At 39.1% G+C, this 18227-nt stretch overlaps 1 protein-coding gene across 2 annotated transcripts; it reads left to right on the plus strand.

Annotated features, from left to right (window-relative positions):
• The first annotated feature begins 1199 nt into the window (after positions 1-1199).
• On the plus strand, positions 1200-17959 carry LOC120298917 (interleukin-20 receptor subunit alpha-like). Of its 2 annotated transcripts, none has more exons than XM_039323123.1 (7): positions 1200-1623; positions 4709-4838; positions 5830-6008; positions 8037-8212; positions 11402-11543; positions 13031-13173; positions 15627-17959. In XM_039323123.1, the coding sequence occupies exons 1-7, from the start codon at positions 1545-1547 to the stop codon at positions 16680-16682; spliced, it is 1905 nt and encodes a 634-aa protein (XP_039179057.1). In that variant the 5' UTR covers positions 1200-1544; the 3' UTR covers positions 16683-17959. The 2 variants fall into 2 exon arrangements, with proteins under 2 accessions (XP_039179057.1, XP_039179067.1); XM_039323133.1 differs by having other exon boundaries at positions 13034-13173.
• The last annotated feature ends 268 nt before the right edge of the window (positions 17960-18227 follow it).

The following is an 18227-nucleotide window of genomic DNA, read 5'->3' on the forward strand; positions in this document are numbered from 1 at the left end:
CAAAATGCCATGACGATTTGTAAGCTTTGGCTTATGTTTTTATGCAATGGGTGAATCCAGACTCAGAATATGAACAACAAAGCTCTATACTCATTTTTCACTGATAGACCAGTTGCCCTGTGCCAACACATTGGCAGGTGATAATAAGCAACTGACACACCCCAAAGGATGAGAACCATCGAAGTGATGCCTCAACTTGTACAAAATGAGTTAGAGCAAGAAGCCAATGTTGCTGGCCTTGCGGCTATTGATGTCACATGATTTGCAGCTTAATCCTACATATGTCTAGTAAGAAATAGGGAGCCCATTCTATAGATTTGCTGCAGTTCCGTATACAATTTCCTGGAAATTTTGTGATTCTATATAATCTTATGTAGGGTTGCATTATAAAAAAATGTGGTACAATCTTATGGAACATTTTCATTGTTGAGCAAATCAGTTACATATTCATAAAATGCATATATAATTATTTATTTTTAGAAGTTGGTGTTGCAGCAGGCAACAATATTAAGAGTATCCTCTTCTCGTCAAAACTCTTGGAAGAGAGATACCTTGGTTCTAAAGCTGTGCTGGCTAGCCCCAGCTTTTTGACATTTTTTAAAAAGTAAATAAAGGTTCTTCTGCACCATAAATTGTGAATGCCTTTTTAATTAACTAAAATGTTTTTCTTCAATTAATGTAAATGGTTAATCAAGTAAAATATTGTAGGATACACCACTTCTTAAGACCATGTAATAGGAAACAGAAATTGACATAGTCCTTCTGGCAGAAATGCTGACGTTTAACAGTACTGTACCTTGTCACTAAAATTACAGACTTCCAAAGGATTTTGCACCACTGCCAAAAACTGTGGCTTTGTGCATTCTCTCCCACAAAGATGAGAAAAAAAAATATTTGAAAAAGACCTCTCTGTGGTTTCTGTAAAGCTGTGGCACTTAACAGCTTCCCAATGCCCACACACACAATTTAGAGATAAACAGATTTCATAACGCTATGGTAAATAAGACTTAACTAAAATCAATCAAGCAATAAAGACAACTTTCTGGAAGAAATTTCTATGCAAAAAGGGGGGGGGCCAGGGAGAGATGAAACAAGAGCTTGGTTTTTGACGAGATTTTCCAGCATCTTAGCCCTGCAATTAGACTTTCTGCCCCCCTCACCTCCCCCTCCCCCCAATATTTAAACCCCAGACAGGCCCTACCCAGTTCCCACTTCGCCACTATTCCGCTTAAACAGGCGTGGCTTCTGAGTGTTTGGATTCGGGAACCAGGCGCTAGCGCGCAACTTGCAAGTAACTAGCCCAAGCCCTGGAAAGCAGTCGGGGCGCGAAGTGTACGGCAGGGTCGCTGCGCGTCACTCCCTCTCAGGGGAACGAGCCAAAAGCGGCCAGGCAGGAGTCGCTAAGTGTGTCAGCCCTAGGAAGACCGGAAGTTCGCTTCTTGGCTTGTTGGGGTCGCCGCTGCGGTCGCCCTCTGCGTCCGACCGAATTGAGGATAGGTGGCGGAGAAGAGCATCATGCAACGCACAGGCGCTGTCCTTTCTCAATGAGTGACCGCGCGGCGTCAGCTCTCTGGCTCCTCCTGCTCCGGCTGATTTTCCCCGCGCCTCTTTCAGAGGTGGCAGGTAGGTGATGCGGGAACGTCGGGGGTCGCCCGGGGCAGCTTCCTCGCAGCTTTGGGCTTAACCCGAAACGTTGAGCCGCTTCTGCTCCTGGCGCGTTTTTCTAAGAGCGACGGATGTGTTGATAGATGAAGATTAAAAAAAAAAAAAAAAGCGGCCAGCAACAATAATGAGAGGGTAGCGAAAGATTGGTTAGGTCTTGGAAAGGGCGTTACATTTATTATTTGCAAATATCAGGAAAGGGATACCTCGGAATACTTGCAGAGTGGACGAATCACGGGGGCGGGGGGGGGGCAACCAAGCTCACTTTTTAAAATGGCACTGTTTATGCAAACAGTGTGCAAGACTTGAGTAGACTTAGGGGAAACTTGCAAGGTTTTTAACAGGTAGCTGAACCCGATCAGACAGGTCTTTGGCTTAGAAAGGGCTGGGCTGTTTTCCCATGCTTTCAAATTGTCTTTAGTTATGCTTCAAGATTTCTTGCCTTGTTGGACAGCTCACTCTTTGGGGGAAAAAAGAATCCTACTGTTGCTTTGAAGTTATTTCTAGGGATGGGTGCCTCCTCCGCCCTGCAGTTTTCATTGATCAGCTAATGCAGCGGATGGTTAGATGGTTGCACTGAGACCCAGACCCAAATCTTCATTCAGAATGAAGCTTCCTGGCAGATTTTGAACAAATTGTTCTCCTAGAAAGGGTGAGAAATCCACATATACTATCTTGATTTTCTTGGAGAAAAAGTGACATACCAATGCAATTAGGTGAGAAATGCTTTTTTAAAAGAATTATAAAGATAGCTCCATATTATGATGGGCCTACATAATGACAACATTGGCAATGCATAACAATAACATGGTTAAAATAAGATGCATAGAATTCTGCATTATGTACTGAGTTCTCACAGACATTTAATCAACGTTACAGTGAACCTGATGGCATAACTTTAATTTTGGTCAAATTTAAGCACTAACCTCAATTATGAATCCAGCTGGTTTGGTTATTTTATGGTTTACTGTGTTATGCAAACTCAAAATATGGTTAATTCTATTGTTTGCATGCATACGGTACAAACACAGATTTGAAAAAGAACTTCAGTGTTTTATTTCTACTAAGCTTATTTATCTTAAAAAGCTTTATAAGAAGAAATGTGCAAAAATGGAAAACTTATTTAAAACAACAAAAGAAAACAATAGCAAACTTAACAAAAAAAGATTAAATCACCTATAGATATTATATATCCTAAAATATTAAAACATACTTAAACCTATCTAAATTAAAGAAAATAAATTAAGACAGTTTAAGGTAACAAAATATTTCAAAATTTATGCCAGAGGAGAACATATCATGTCATTTTTATTAGTACAGTAGATAGAATTACCCTTTCAAAGATAGATAAATTTGAATCTACTCCTTAATATCAGGAATAATGCTACCTTTCCAATTTCTCAAAATAATTCTCTTAGCAATACCGCAGACCTGATATAACCACAATTCCCACAAAATAGTAAGAACCCAAAGTTTTGGAACATAACATAACATTAAGATCTTTAGTATTTAAAAAATCTCCATAAATGTACTTAAGTAATTTAAGTGTTATTCCCAAATATTGTCAGTAATTCACAAGACCAAATCATAGTTACTTGTAGCTTTCAAATTCAAGTACAGGTAATCTTCACTTGCCATTGCTAAGTGACACAGTTAGTAAAATGATTCATCATGTGACCATGCTCAATTTATTATATTAGTCCCAGCGGCAGTTGTGAAATGAATGTCATTAAGCATGACATCACATGCTGACTTCCAGCCAGCTTCCCCATTGACTTTGCTTCTGGAAGCTCATTATGAAAGTCATAAATGGCAATCATGTAACCTTGGGATGCTGTCACCATCATAAATGCATGCCAATTGCCAAGCACTCAACTGCAATTATGTGATTGGATAGGTCTTAAAATTCCTCTTTCCGCACCATTGTAACATTGGATGATTGTTGGAGGAGCAACCAATAACCAAGGACCATGGGTGGTCCTTAGTAAATAACTCTAATTGTAAGCTACTGTTAAGTGAAGCAGTCACTAAATGGAAAATCATATGACTATGGTGGTGTTTTCCAACCAGAAGAAAGAAGACTATTCAGTTTTATACTTTTCATGCATTTGGTTGCTTCCTAATCACTCCCCTTCACAATGTTCAAGTGCCTGCTCATTGTTTTGTACACATTGAAAGCAATGTGATTGCACTGCAGCCCATGGCTGGGAACTATGGCTGTGCTTACTCTCAAGTTACTGAAGGATGCTGCAAAGATGGTAAATTAGCCATAAAGTTATTTCAGTCTGTAATAACTTCAAACAATGACTGAACAAGAAGAGTGGTGAGTGAGGACCATCTGTATCTGCAGAGTTCTTCTATAAAGTTAAATATTCAATGAGCCTCATCATCAAAATCCAGTCTGCAACCAAACAGGCCCATACAGGCCTATCTCTTTGCTGTCCCAGAAGCAAAACACCTTTACACAGTATTGACCCCAGAAATTGCCAGGAACATAGTGGAAATAAATATGAACTTCCCCCAAAATGTCACAAACTTGCTACTCTATTAAATTTTCAACTATATATTATAGATATAATCAGTAAACTATAAGCCCAATGATCATTTTTAACTTCAGTCTATGGAAATTGTATCCTTATAATTAAAACAAACTATCCACAATAGCATTAAAAATGGGAATAGATATTATTTTTATGTTATTTATTTGTATTCCACCTTTTTTATTTTTACAAATAACTCAATACACTTTCCTCCTATTTTCTCCACAACAGCAACCTTAACCACTAGACCAAACTGGCTCTCTATTAAGCCTACAGGATTGCTTTTTCCATATGAAGCTACTATATGACAGCAAAGAACATCCTCTATTTTTCAATGCCTAAGAAGGGAGACGGAACAATTTTCCTGAAAGAACTTCTGGTCCACCCAAGAGTTTCATTCTGTCAAAGCCCCTTCATCTATTTTGTTTTAAGTCCCCCCAATTTGTTTTAATGTGTGGATCATAATCTAATTGTTCATTTGTGTCATTTGTTTTCTTTCCCAATAGCATCACATTGTCTTTTGCCCAGCCCACAGAATGTCCATTTTATCTCCAGAAACATGAAGAACATCCTGCATTGGTTGCCACCAGAAGGAATAGCAGAGAACAAATTAAATTATAAAGTGAAGTATTTGATGTATGTTGGCTATTGAATTTTACACTGTGTACATTGTAAAAGTCAGCTATTTCCATGTGCAAATACTTCATTCTGCTTGTTTTTTTATAACCATAAGAGGCTGAAGATTATAAATGAGGGAGGCAGTCCTAAGGTTAATTTTTAAATTTTTACATCAGAGCTTTATTCAGTCTTCCACTGAGAAATATCTCTTCTGCAACTGGCTGCCTGGGAGAGTATTAAGAGGAGAAAACACATAGCATAGAGTTAAAGGTATTTTAACTCACTCTTATTAACTTCTTGCTGAAGCTCTCAGTAGAGTATGCTGAAGGATGCAGTATTAGACATGAAAAAGCCACTCCTCAATGATAATACTGAATTTTTGAAACAATTCAGAGCCCTTGAAAAATTTGTCTTTAAATCTTATTTTTACTATTTCATCACAACATCATTCCTTACTAATAACTTAAGAAATGAATTATTTATTTAAAATTTAGCTGGAAGAGGATTTGCTATGTTACATAACTTTTTTATGTATGAGAACATCATAGAATAGTAAAATTCTGCCACAGTTCAGGCTGGATTCTAAAAGTGCACTTTACAACAGGTGTATCATGAATGTATCAGCTATAGCAATTCTTTAAAGTAGCCCTGACTTTTCCCAGGATTGTGTAGCAGTTCTACAGTCAGCCAGAGATCCCAGGGAAAGATATAGCTGCTTTAAAGAGTTGCAGACACAGCCCACCCCAAATTTACCAGCAAGTAATTCCAGAAGCAGAAATTGCTGTGCTCTTTTTGACACAGCTATACCCCCACCATTCCCCAATGCACTTTTTTGGAAGAAATCCCCAAGTCCAGTTTCTGAAATCCTAAAATAGGCATTTAATATTTAAACAACAAAGAAATCTTTTAAAACTCTGCATTTCCCTCCTCCCCGGAATTCAACCCCAATTAAGGATTAATTGTAAAAATGCTAATTTTGACTGTTTTTCTTTTCCCTTTTGATATTCAGATATGGCACAGATAAATGGATTAAGTATCCGGAATGTAAGAATATCAATCAAACCTGGTGTGACCTCTCACAGGAAACCTACAACCACAAAGAGCAATATCATGCCAGAGTGAAAGTCTCTCTAAAGGGAAATTGTTCTGTCTGGGCAGAATCACCAAGGTTCAATCCATTTACAGACAGTAAGGACAACTAATATATGCTCATAACAATGTTGTGAGATGCTGAAGGGCAGCAACTAGTGTTAGATATTTGCTGATTTTCACCTTCATCCCTTACCACTGATTTCATGCAACAGACACATGTTGACAGTGGTGGGATTCAAATACCCAAACAACCGGTTTTCTTATTGGATGCAGACCTGGGCCTCTGAAGTGCATCCATAGTGGGCCATTCAAACCTGGGAGGACTCCTCCAGGCCTCCAAGGCCTAGAACAGACTTCCGGAAGCAGTGTTCATTCAGCCGGTTCTCCGAACTCAGCAAAATTTAGCTACCGGTTCTGCCGAACCAATGCAAACCGGCTGAATCCCACCACTGCATGTTGGAATATGCAAAATGTATGATTGGCGAAAGAGGAACTGGTCCAAACACAGCCTGAGGATTGTTCTATAGAAATAAATGCAAGTAGAAGGTGACTAGGAACAAAGACTGAAAATGGTATAATTAAGGTTCAGCTCAGGCTTTTGCTATATAATAACTGTTATGTGCATGGCAGTTCAATTGCATTCTTTGAAATACAAAGTAAATATTCCATTAATTGCTGAATGATCAAGAAAACTCCCATTGCTGCAGAAGAAAGCTTCCCTCAAAATGTGAACAGCAGCTTCAGACAGGAGTTTGGGATTTTTTTTTTTTTTTTCATAATAATACCTAAGGGGAAGCCATGGAAGAATAGTTATAAAGTACTTGCCCCTGACTGCATTGTTCTAAGACTGTTGTGTCTCTGAGGCTGCCATTTATGAAATAGGATGCTGTTGCACCTTCGCTATTAGTTAGGGGTATATATTGGATTTGCTGAATCCCAGCTCATTAAACAGAGAAAGCAGGTGATTTATTATTTTTCTGGGTAGAGGATATTAATTTCAGTCTGCTGCAACTGGCACTCATTAATGTTCTGGTTTTGGTCTGTTTCTCCAAACTTGTTGAAGTTGAAAAAGGAAGTTCCATGGGAAACACACAGATACACACTTCCATTTCCCCTCCGAAAGTGTCACTGTGTTAATCAAAACAATACAGCTTCTAAAGATATTTATTGCAATATATAGATTCAGTGAGAAGCCTGGACAAGTCTAGTAGCTTTATTTTTTCTCTCTCTCTTTGATTAAAAAATTCTCACACTTCATCAGGAACTGCTTCTGAATCACCTCTCAATTTCAAAGCCAGGTTGGCCATACGGTATACATTCAATGGCAACTGATTATGAAAACCAATATAAATGCCTTTTGACTCATGGAAAACTTTTTCAGGTTTTTTTTTTCTTTAGATCCTGCTCAATATACTGAATTTTTCTAAATAAATTCAAATTAATGATACAATTGAAGGGAAGATATTAAAACTTTTCTTAACGTAAGTCAGCTTAGCCAATCTGGTCCTCTATAATTGTGTTGGAACCTAGGTTTCTTCACGACTAGCCACAATGGTCTGTGCTGATTTGAAATGATGATCCATGTAGTGAGACAAACTGGAGAGGTACCTGTTGGAATAGGCAAGCCTAAACCTGCGTTACTGAAAAGTTCAAGGTAAAAATAAATCAGATAGAGTGCCAGTGTTTCTCAACCTTGACAATTTTAAGGCATGTGGACTTCAACTCCCAGAATTCCACAGCCAGCAATGCTGGCTGTGGAATTCTGGGAGTTGAAGTCCACATGCCTTAAAATTGTCAAGGTTGAGAAACACTGAGATAGACCAACAAGGAAATTCTGTCTCAGTTGGTTTTGATTGTGTTCTTACTGAGGGGTCCTCGGTGTTCTCTGAGCTTTCTTGTTTTCTTGCAAACGTTTCATTACGCAAAGTAGATAATATCATCAGTGCTAGTAATATCATCATCCCTAGCACTGATGATGTTACTTAGTTTCGGTAATGAAATGACTGCAAGGAAACAAGCAAGCTCAGAGAGCATCAAGGACCCCTCATTTCAACCCTGAGCTACAAATATTCTCCTTTATTGTGTTCTTACTCTTTTAAATAATTATATATGTTTGCTTTTCAGCAACTATCGATCCACCTGCATTTGCCCTCTCATCGACCGAGAATTCTATTTCAGTCACTGTTGTCCCCCCCGAGAAGTGGAAGAGAAATCCCAGGGAGCAACCCGTGTATTTGCAGGAAATATACTCGGGCCTACAATATAACGTGTCAGTATTCAACAAGAACATAAATAAAAGAGTAAGTGTGAATATGGAAATAGAAACTATTGCTTGGCAATTTAAATGGATTGTGCTACTGGCTAGATCAGTGGTTCTCAACCTTTTAATGCTGCGACCCCCAACCGGTCGTAAGTCGAGGACTACTCAACCGGTCGTAAGTCGAGGACTACTCAACTCGTGCAGCACCGTTTGCAGAATGGGATTTTTGGCGGGCTCAGCAGGGCAGAGACAGCCTGGACAATTCCTATTGGCTTTTGAAAGCCAGTAGAATTAGACTCTGTTCAAGAGAGCCTATTCTATTGGCTTTCAAAAGCCAATAGAATAAAAGGGAGTAACACAGCTAAGAAAAAGGGGGAAAAAATGGCGGACTGCGTTGTTTGGCGACCCCCGTGAAATGGTCGTTCGACCCCAAATGGGGTCCTGACCCACAGGTTGAGAACCACTGGACTAGATAGAAGTGGCATCCTTCTGGCTTATGAAGGTGTAGATCAGTGTAGCTCAACTTCAGTGACTTTAAGGTGAGCGGATGCCAACTCCACTCAGACTAAAGGTACTGAGATTGAGAAACGCTGAGGTAGACAGACAGAGATAAAATCCAAGGCTGTCTTCAGACAATAACTGTAGATCCAGTGAGAATGTAACTGTGCCTGACGTCTGGGTTTGTAGATGTTCCCAGTTTAATCTTTCTCTTTTCATAGGCACATCTGTAGTAGGAAATCTGTAGTCTAGAACAGAAGATTATATGTGAGGAGGAGATTGCCTCGTGTTGGAGGGCGTTCTTGTTTTCAAAATCTGTTTTCTTTCCCAAGCTCCCTCTCCTCCCCCCAGTTTGAGGAGTTGCCAATGTATATGAATTCCTGGAAAAGAAAGATGCACCTGGAACTCCAGGGCAGTTTGCCAGGTCAAATCAATGCTTATCCTCTATCTAATTACCTTAAATATGGCAAGCGCGGACTGAAAAAAAAAATTCAGGAAACAGAGCCAGAAGTAGAAACGAGAAGCAAAACTATGAAGCAACTACAGAGCAGGACAAAGCTCCAAAGAGAAGCGATCGAGATATAATCTGGAACCACTGTACTTCCAGTGGCATTGCTGTCCATCTGCCTTGCTGACTCGTACCTTAAATAAACCCCCCTCTCAAAAAAAAAAAAAGCTGGCTTAAAATATATAGCTGAAATAGATGAAAATCTACTTCTCACCAAGGATTCTTGAGGCTTTAGAATCCTTGCTGGAAACTGAGCTGATACTTTTTGCCCTTCTACTCAAGTCCTTTTGACTTCCTGCTTGAAATAGTTTTCTCTACCCAGTTTCTTCACTTTTCTTTGCCTGCCTCTCTCTCAAGCATTGTGTGTGTATGAGAGGAAGAGGAGGGGAAAACATAGAGATGTAGAGAGTGGATCCTCCCATAGTACCAAGTCAAAATGGAATTAGATGATGCTATATATGTGGTATATTCAATATGGCATCAGTAAAGAAATAATAGATTAACACAACGCATCAGGGAGGATGGAGATTTTCCCAGAATTAGCAGAGGCAATTTGCGGTTAACCAAGGGAATGGCCCCAGGTGATGTCATAAGGAGAAGGTAACATGGTAGAAAGGGGAAATAACAGGGATGGTTTTATTTTTTTTTCAACCTGCTTTGGGATTTGTAGTTGCTATAATACAGGGGTCTTCAAACTTGGCCCTTTTATGACTTATGGATTTCAACTCCCAGAATTCTTCAGTCAGGCATGCTGGCTGAGGAATTCTGGGAGTTGAAGTCCACAAGTCATAAAAGGGCCTAGTTTGAAGACCCCGGCTATAATATTTCACTACAGGTCACTGTTGGAGAGGAAGGCTGAAAATCCAATTTGTTTGCCTCCCCAGTACAGTATTTGCTTCCATTTCTACCTTTATTTTTGTGGATAGAAATAATTCCTAAATATTACATCATTGGAAATTGAACATTTTGCCACCAATTTCAGCAGCACAACTGAGTTGCCCAGTTTATGCTATATGAACATAGCCAGACCACAAGAGGGCACTATGAACATTTTAAAGTGCCCTCAACCTGATTTATATGTGACCAACTATATCCCACAGCAGTTGTATTGCAACTGTTCCCATATCATTTTTTTTTTTAATTCCAAATGTGCCCCCAGAAGATTGGGAACTGTTAACCAGTCAGTGACTTGTTTGCAACTTTTGTTTGTGGGTGCCATATCTAACACGGTTTGCGCATTCATAACAGGTTGTAAAAATAACAGTCTTTCACTTTTATAGCCATATCACAACATAGCATAAGTGCTATCGTATCAAATCAGAAGTTACTTATTATGTTAGAATTTCAAGCATCTGTTGCCTGAACAAAGCTCTGGTTCAAAATATTGTTGAAGACAAAAGACTCCCTTTCAAAGCAGAACAAACTTTCATTTTTCCACGTATAGTGAGGAAGTATCATATGTGACACCTTATTGCATGATTGCAATATTTATTGTTATGCAGTGCTTTTAGCTAGGCCGGTGATGGCAACCTTTTAGAGACCGAGTGCCCAAACTGCATCCCAAAATCCACTTATTTATCGCTGGGTGCCAGGTCGGCGTGGCCCACTGGGTGGGCATGGCTGTGGTGTCATGGCAGATTGGGTGGGTGTGGCCAAGGTAGGCATGATCACCTCGATGTTGCTCATGGGGAGGGACACCTGTTGGAGCCGGGCAAGGTTGGGGGGAGATCCAGGGGGTCTCTGGCAGGTGGGGCGGTGGGCAGGAGGCTCGTCCTGTGGGGTGAGGCAGGGCGGAGATGCCATTGTCACAGGGCAAGGTGAGACAGGGGCCAGGCCGGGCACTGCCTGACACCATCGGACCCTGCACCCAGAGGCCAGAGAGCGCATGGGTGCTGGGATGCATCCAGCCATGTGGGACCTCGGCGAGTTAGCAGGCGGCTAGTTGAAGAGGGATGGTTGCCATCTCCAGCGTATGGCATGAGTGCCCACAGAGAGGGCTTTGAGTGCCACCTCTGGCACGCATGCCATAGGTTTGCCACCACTGAGCTAGGCTTTTCAATCCCAAATATATGGCATATTTTCTGCTTTTATATGAGGCTATAGAAAACTATAGAGTAGTTTTCAGAAAGGGCTTTTCAACTGTATTTGTTCAGTAAGTGACATCTCAATATAGTTAAGTTTTTAAAACATAAAAAGATTTTCCTTCCTTCTTCCTTTCTTTAGTGGATGTTTTGCATTCAAAACAACAGATTGGAGGTGCAACAGTTACAGCCAAATAGACTATACTGTGTCACAGTACAAGTATATATTACTCCACTTCTGTTTAGTGAATTATCTGAAGAACAGTGCATTGCTACCCTGAAAGGTAAGCAAAGGAGTATAAAATACACCACACTTCTGTGTGTCATCAATACTATGAACAGACGAAAATTGTTGAGGAACAATTCCACATAGGTTTCTAGTTCTCTTGAAAATTCTTAAGAAGAATCTTTTGGCTTTATAATACATGTAACTTTTCCTGTGTTACATCTGTTACATCTGCCACAAATGGAAACCTTCTCATTCTTCAATTTCTATATCACCATAATTGTTTTTTTGAAAGATCAACCAAGATCTATCATAGCTGACCTTAGGTTTCCATTCATGTCTCATGATAGATAGAAAAGGCAACCTTCATATTACAATATGGCCTCTGCTAGTTACTTTTACAAAAATAGACCTGTTTTTACCACTCATTTCCAGCTCTGCAATACTAAGTAGTTGCATTTTTGCTTTGATGGGATTCTAAAGAGCATAATTTTAAATCTTTTATTAGAAACAAGCAAGTCAGCCCCTTTTAGTCATTATTAATTGCCTATGTATTCCTAATAAATGCAGATAAATTAGGCGAAGAAAGAAACTGCTGGCAGAGAAATCAATAACTTACTCTGGATGAACAGCCTAAATATAGAATTTAAAAGAACATAACCCAGCTGTTACACAAGCAAGAAGTTATAAAAGGGACCTTATTTTAATGCTTGCTAACATGCAGTGCGTTTTGAAAAATAATATATTTCATAAATATTCTGGCTTATATGTGGGCATATGTTGAAGACAGAACTGTCAAAATTCTCTACAGAAGCTAAAGGGCACTTCTCGGTTCTGAATAACCCTCTAATCTGATCAGATTTTTTACTCGAAATTAGAAAGACTTTAAAATATGTTAAACTTCCAAATAGATATAACATCTTAAGCATATTTTCTATTCAGTGTACAAGTAGTCCTTGACTTACAACAGTTGGGACCAGAATTTCTGTTGCTAAGCAAAGCAAGTGTTAAGTCAGTTGCATCTGATTTTACAACCCCTTTTTTTTATATATAGTTGTTAAGTAAATAACTGCAGTTAAGTGAAGCAAGGTCTGTGGAAGAAGCAGATTCACTGCAGTTGTTAAGTGAAGCAAGGTCTGTGGAAGAAGCAAGATTCTCTTAACAAGCACACGATTCACGTAGTTGTCAAGAAAATCTGGTTTCATCCACTGACTTTTCTTGTCAGAAGCTGGCTGGGGAGATTACAAATGGCAGTCAGGTGCCTTGGGATGCTGCAAGCATCATAAATATATGCCAGTTGCCAAATGCCCAAATTTTGATCATAAGACCTTGGGGATACTATGATGGTTTTAAGTGTGAGGACTGCTTTTCTTCAGTGCCATTGTAACTTCAAACAATCACAAAATGAATGGCTTGTAAGTTGAAAACCACATGCAGAATGCATGTTTTTCCGCTCTCAAATGGGAAAGATAGCTGTCAATTGTTAATGCTTTTTGCCTATTGGCCCTTTGAAAAATGGAAAACATCTAACCTATATTTTCTCAGCAGATCCAGTTTTCAAACAAACTGCAACAGTCATATTTGGATATACTTTACCAGGCCTTTTATTAGTCCTGATTATTTTGATGTCAAGCTGTTGTCTATATAGGTACACTCATCTTGTGAAGCAAACGTATCCCAAGAACTTGGTAAGGCTTCTTTGTCATCTTTGAAATATACGATGCCATAATTTTTTTAAGACAATATGCAATGAAACCTATTTTATACAAGTACAAATGTCTTATTTGAAAAAAGCTCTTTAGCTGAAACAATGGTGGACATTAAATACAGATAGCTATTCCTGGGAATTGCGGATGCTGCAATTTCTGTCATGCATTAATAGAAATGGACAACAGGAAGACTCAACAGCTGTGGAGGAATGAATTTTGCATTTTTTATCCTCAGGTCAGTTTACATAAAATAGTTCACTTGAAGAATCTCCTGATAGGTACTGTAGAAGCAAACCATACCAAGGAGCAGTTGCCCAAAATTGCTTTTCTTAAAATAACAATTGCCAGGTAGAGACAATATTTTTGGTAAGATATCTCTTTTTCACCTATGCAACTATTTGGAAGGGCTCAAAGTGCTTTACATGACTATGGAGGATTTCTACAAATGACTTACAGCAGGGGTCCTCAACCCCTGGTCCGTGGACTGGCTCCGGGCCGCAGCATACCAGCAACCGGGCTGCACAAACAAGTGAAGCCCCATCCGCTGGATGCAGGCAGCACACAAAACCACGCCCCCTCTGGTCCGCGGAAAAATCTTTCTCCACAGAACCAGTCCTTGGAGCCCAAAAGGTTGGGGACCTCTGACTTACAGAATCTTTTAGCGTCATTCAAACAGCATTGTGGCAAATCAATAACAAGCTTTACCCACAGTGATGGCGAAAGACATCGGAAGATGTCCCAAAGGTGTTTTTCCAAAAGGCAACTGGACTTTCTTGGTTTTTTTCATTGAAAATGTTTTGCTTCTTATCCAAGAAGCTTTTTCAGTTCTAACTAACTGATGGGGAATGGAAGGTTTTATATTCTTTGCAATCATCTGGTCATTACTACTCTGAAAATCACTGAGGCCACTTGGGAGTTTATCTGTATCCTCAGAGTCTCACTATCTCCTTCTGTATATGCCACCATCTATCTCCTGTTTACAACACAGTCCTTTCCGAAGTCCCAAGAAGGTCCCCTATCCATTTTCACTCTGATTCAAGTGATTCTGAGAATACAGATAACCACACACACACACATACCCCAAATGTGGCCTGAATGACAACCAGATGACTGCAAATAATCCTGCAAAGGACCAATAGCTTTGAGCTCATTAAGGAGAATCCAAAGTTGCCAAGCAAGATTTGGCAGGAGGGAACTGTGCTGTATTTAGGAAGATGGAAGTGTAGATAGATACCTTCCAATGGGGCATTTGCTCTCAATGGATTACAAGCAGTTGCCATGCCATCAAGAGACAGAGAATATCCTTAGAGCAAGACTTCATACAGTGTGCATTAAGCAACAAACATGGCTTAATACAGTATGGGAACCTTGCCTTGACTCTTTTGGGAGCCTACTTTTCAACAGTACAATGCTTACCATTGTGATTGGTTAATGTCTCCAGAATTTTAAAGAATGGAACTCTGCAGCGTTGGTGCTTGCAGTCTTTAATAGAAGCAGAAGAATGAACTGATATATTTTTAAAAAAGGTTTTAGGTTTTTCACTGAGTTGTAGACTCACTATTTGATGTTTCACAAGTATTTAAAAATACATACCTCAATCATGCATATACTTTGGATCACTGTATTTTAAATTTATTGGCTGGTCCAGCGAAAGCTAAGTTGTTTTAATTTTTGTATATAACTGTTTTTATTGTTTTAAATGTGGTTTTAACAATAAATAACTGGAGTATACTCTTCCCGGAGATCGAAGATTGCATCATATGTATGTATGTATGTATGTATGTATGTATGTATGTATGTATGTATGTAGGTCTTTGGTTGTTCGCGTGAAATTGGAAGTGTCTTGGTGCCAAGACACTTCCAATTTCACGCAGGAGAAAACCCGAACAACCAAAGACCTACATATAAACCCCCGTGAAAACCTCAGAAAACATATATATATATATATATATATATATATTATATATATATATATATATATATATATATATATATATATATATATATATATATATATATATAGCAGTAGATAAGTGAATTCTTAAGTACATGTCAAAGAAAGAAATGCAAGAAATATTATAATAACTTGGTAGAAAGGAAAAATTGTAGAGAAGAAATTAAGAAAATAATGAAGCAGAAATTACAGAAAAAAGAAGATAAGAAGTAAATGAACGAGGAAGTGGTAGCTGTAGATCAATTTTTCCCCTAATTTTCAGAGGGAAAGGTGTGAAACTCTGGGTGCCAACAGGCAATATCTTTCTTAGCCACCAATTTTCCATTCCTTACTCAGCACCGTAAGCCTGATAGTTATCAAGAAAATGTCATCAAGGAAATGTTCATATAGTTATGTCACAAGCATATTCCACCAGATTTAGTTGATATTTAACAGATAGGGCTATTTTCTTTCTAAAGTTTTACCTTTTTTGTTTCAGATCTTGAAATACAGTCAAAGCTGTGGAAGAGATAGTTTTGTTCCTTCTGAAAAAATAGTGGTTAACTTAATTACAGTTAATGTTGTAGAAGAACATAAATCCTTTACGGACAATGATCAGTGGAAAACTGGCAATGGTTACATCAATGCTGAGACTGGTGCGGGAAGCTGTGTGGAAGAGAAAGCTTCAAAAAAGGGTCTAGGAAACAATAATTTCTTAGAAAAGGACATTGTACTCAAAAATGAGCAAAATAGAAGCAAAATAAAACTGGCAGAGCTGGAATCGCCCCAGGCTTTAGGACAGCCGCACAATGATGAGGTGGTGGTATATGAATTTGATGTGAGGGCTGAACAGATGACTCCAGTTCAGGAGAAACAACAAATATTTAGCTGTATTTGGGAACCAGATTGTGCACTGCACAATTCACAAGCAGCTATGTCAGAGTTGCCCATCTATGGGACAAAGCAGGGCTATTGCCCCCAGTTTGACACACAAGCTCCAGATACCTCTTTCAGGCCACCGGTAAAAAAAGTCCTTGTGCATGAAAGGAATTCTGCTTCTTTACAATTATATGATGCTGAGGTCCCTCTGATAAATTTCATGGCTGATGAGCCCAACCAGGCCTTGTGTTCTGAGTGTGATGTTATAGCAGACATTTGTTTGGTGCCTGATTCAAAAGAGACCTTTTTGGATGAAAAAGAAACTGCACTCAAAGAGCCACACACTTTACTATCTCTGATAACTCAAAAGACAACTTCAAAACTTCACCAGACTGGAACAATGACCAGGGAAAACCAGGAAACAGGGATGGAAGAAGAGCAGAACAAAACAGTTGATTGGAATCCCTGGACTGGGAGGATGTATTTGTCCTCCTTACCTGTTGTAACAAAAGAAGGTAAAATTGACCCCCCAAAATATGAGGAATCCCTGGAGGAAGCACTTCTATTCAGGCTTTATGAGAGCCACTGTTCTGAAGACTTATTAGGAAGATACAAGAATATGTGTCTCCTCCAACTCAAAGAACATTGGGGACTACATATAGAAATGCAAACCTAATCTTTCTTTCATTTCATAATTTACTAACTCAGTCACATGACCATCAGCAAGAGTATGGGTTCAGTGCTCAGTCAGCTAACTGGCCAAGGGATCTTCCTCCAGTCAGCAGAGTCTTGCCTTATGCATGATCTGATAATCATGTTGACCCAAACCCCAAGAGCTTCTAGACCAGGGGTTCTCAACCTTGGCAACTTTAAGACTTGTGGACTTCAATTCCAGAAAGCTGGCTGAGGAATTCTGGGAGTTGAAGTCCACAAGTCTTAAAGTTGCCAAGTGGAGAACCCCTGGTCTAGACTTTTGCAGATAAGGAATACTGCATACTAGCTGAATGTTGGTAATAAGTAAAGATTCTTCGGCTATCTTCACATTGTTAGATTTCAGCAATTCAAAACATCTGAAATATTTTTTTTTAAGAAGACAGACTTGAGCTTTATTGGTTTGTTTTAATTAAGACTGCCCATACAGAGCAAAAAAAAATGGCCTGGTTTGCATGGTATGACAAGATGAACTGGCTATTGTAATGAAAACAGAAAACCCAAGAATATTAGAGGGGATAATTCAGCATAGGGAACTAATAGTAACGGGGCTTAATATAGGTAGCCCTTGACTTAACAACTGTTCGCTTAATGACAGTTCAACGTTAACGATGGTCTCAGAAAAAAGTGACTTATGATTCATCCTCGAAGTTATAATCATTGTGTTATCTCCATGGTCGCATGATCACAATTTGGGCACTTGGCAACTGGCTTGTATTTACAATTGTAGTGACTTGTGGTCACAAGAATGAGATTTGTGACTTTCCCAGCCAGCTTCCGTCAAGCAAAGTCAATTGGGTAGATTGGATTCATCTTAACAAACCACATGATTTACTTAACGACCATGCTGATTTGATTAACCAGCTAATGGTTGTAAAATTGGGTCTAGTTACATGATGATCATTTAACAACTGCCTTGTTTAGACCTAAACTCCAGTCCCAATTGAGGTAATAAGTAAACAGCTACCCATACATGTTTTTACTGGCCCTTAAGCTGTCAATGGGTCATAATTAAGTTGGCCATATGACTTCACTATCTGAAGTGCCATGTTTCTGAATTCAAACAAGAGGATGAATCATGTCCTGCTTGATGGCTTCCCAGTAGGATTCTGTAGGCTGCTCTTATCTTGTGACAAAGTTCTCTAAACTATATGAGTTGATAAGCATCTTCTGGAATGATGAGAGCATTCTGAATGTACTGTTATGGTGGACTTGACCGATCATAAAACACCTATTTACAAACAGTTGTCACTTCTCATTCCAAACTCCCCAAATGCCCACTACTTTGTCTCCTTAGCCCTTTCTTCTGGTCAGATGGACACACAACCAAATCAGATGGACTGCAGCTTCTGATCAGTTTTATATTCTAGGAATGCCTGTGAAATATCTGTGGGATCTGAAAGAAATAAAAAAATATGTGTGTGTGTGTGCGAGGATGGTGCTTGGCTTTGCTAGCATCCCATTTAATTTTTTTAATTAAAAATATTTTAAAAATCAACATGGCAGAGTG

The sequence above is a fragment of the Crotalus tigris genome, unplaced genomic scaffold, assembly GCF_016545835.1.
Source record: "Crotalus tigris isolate CLP2741 ecotype Arizona unplaced genomic scaffold, ASM1654583v1 scf7180000017611.44802233496:7321179, whole genome shotgun sequence".
Classification (NCBI taxonomy): domain Eukaryota; kingdom Metazoa; phylum Chordata; class Lepidosauria; order Squamata; family Viperidae; genus Crotalus; species Crotalus tigris.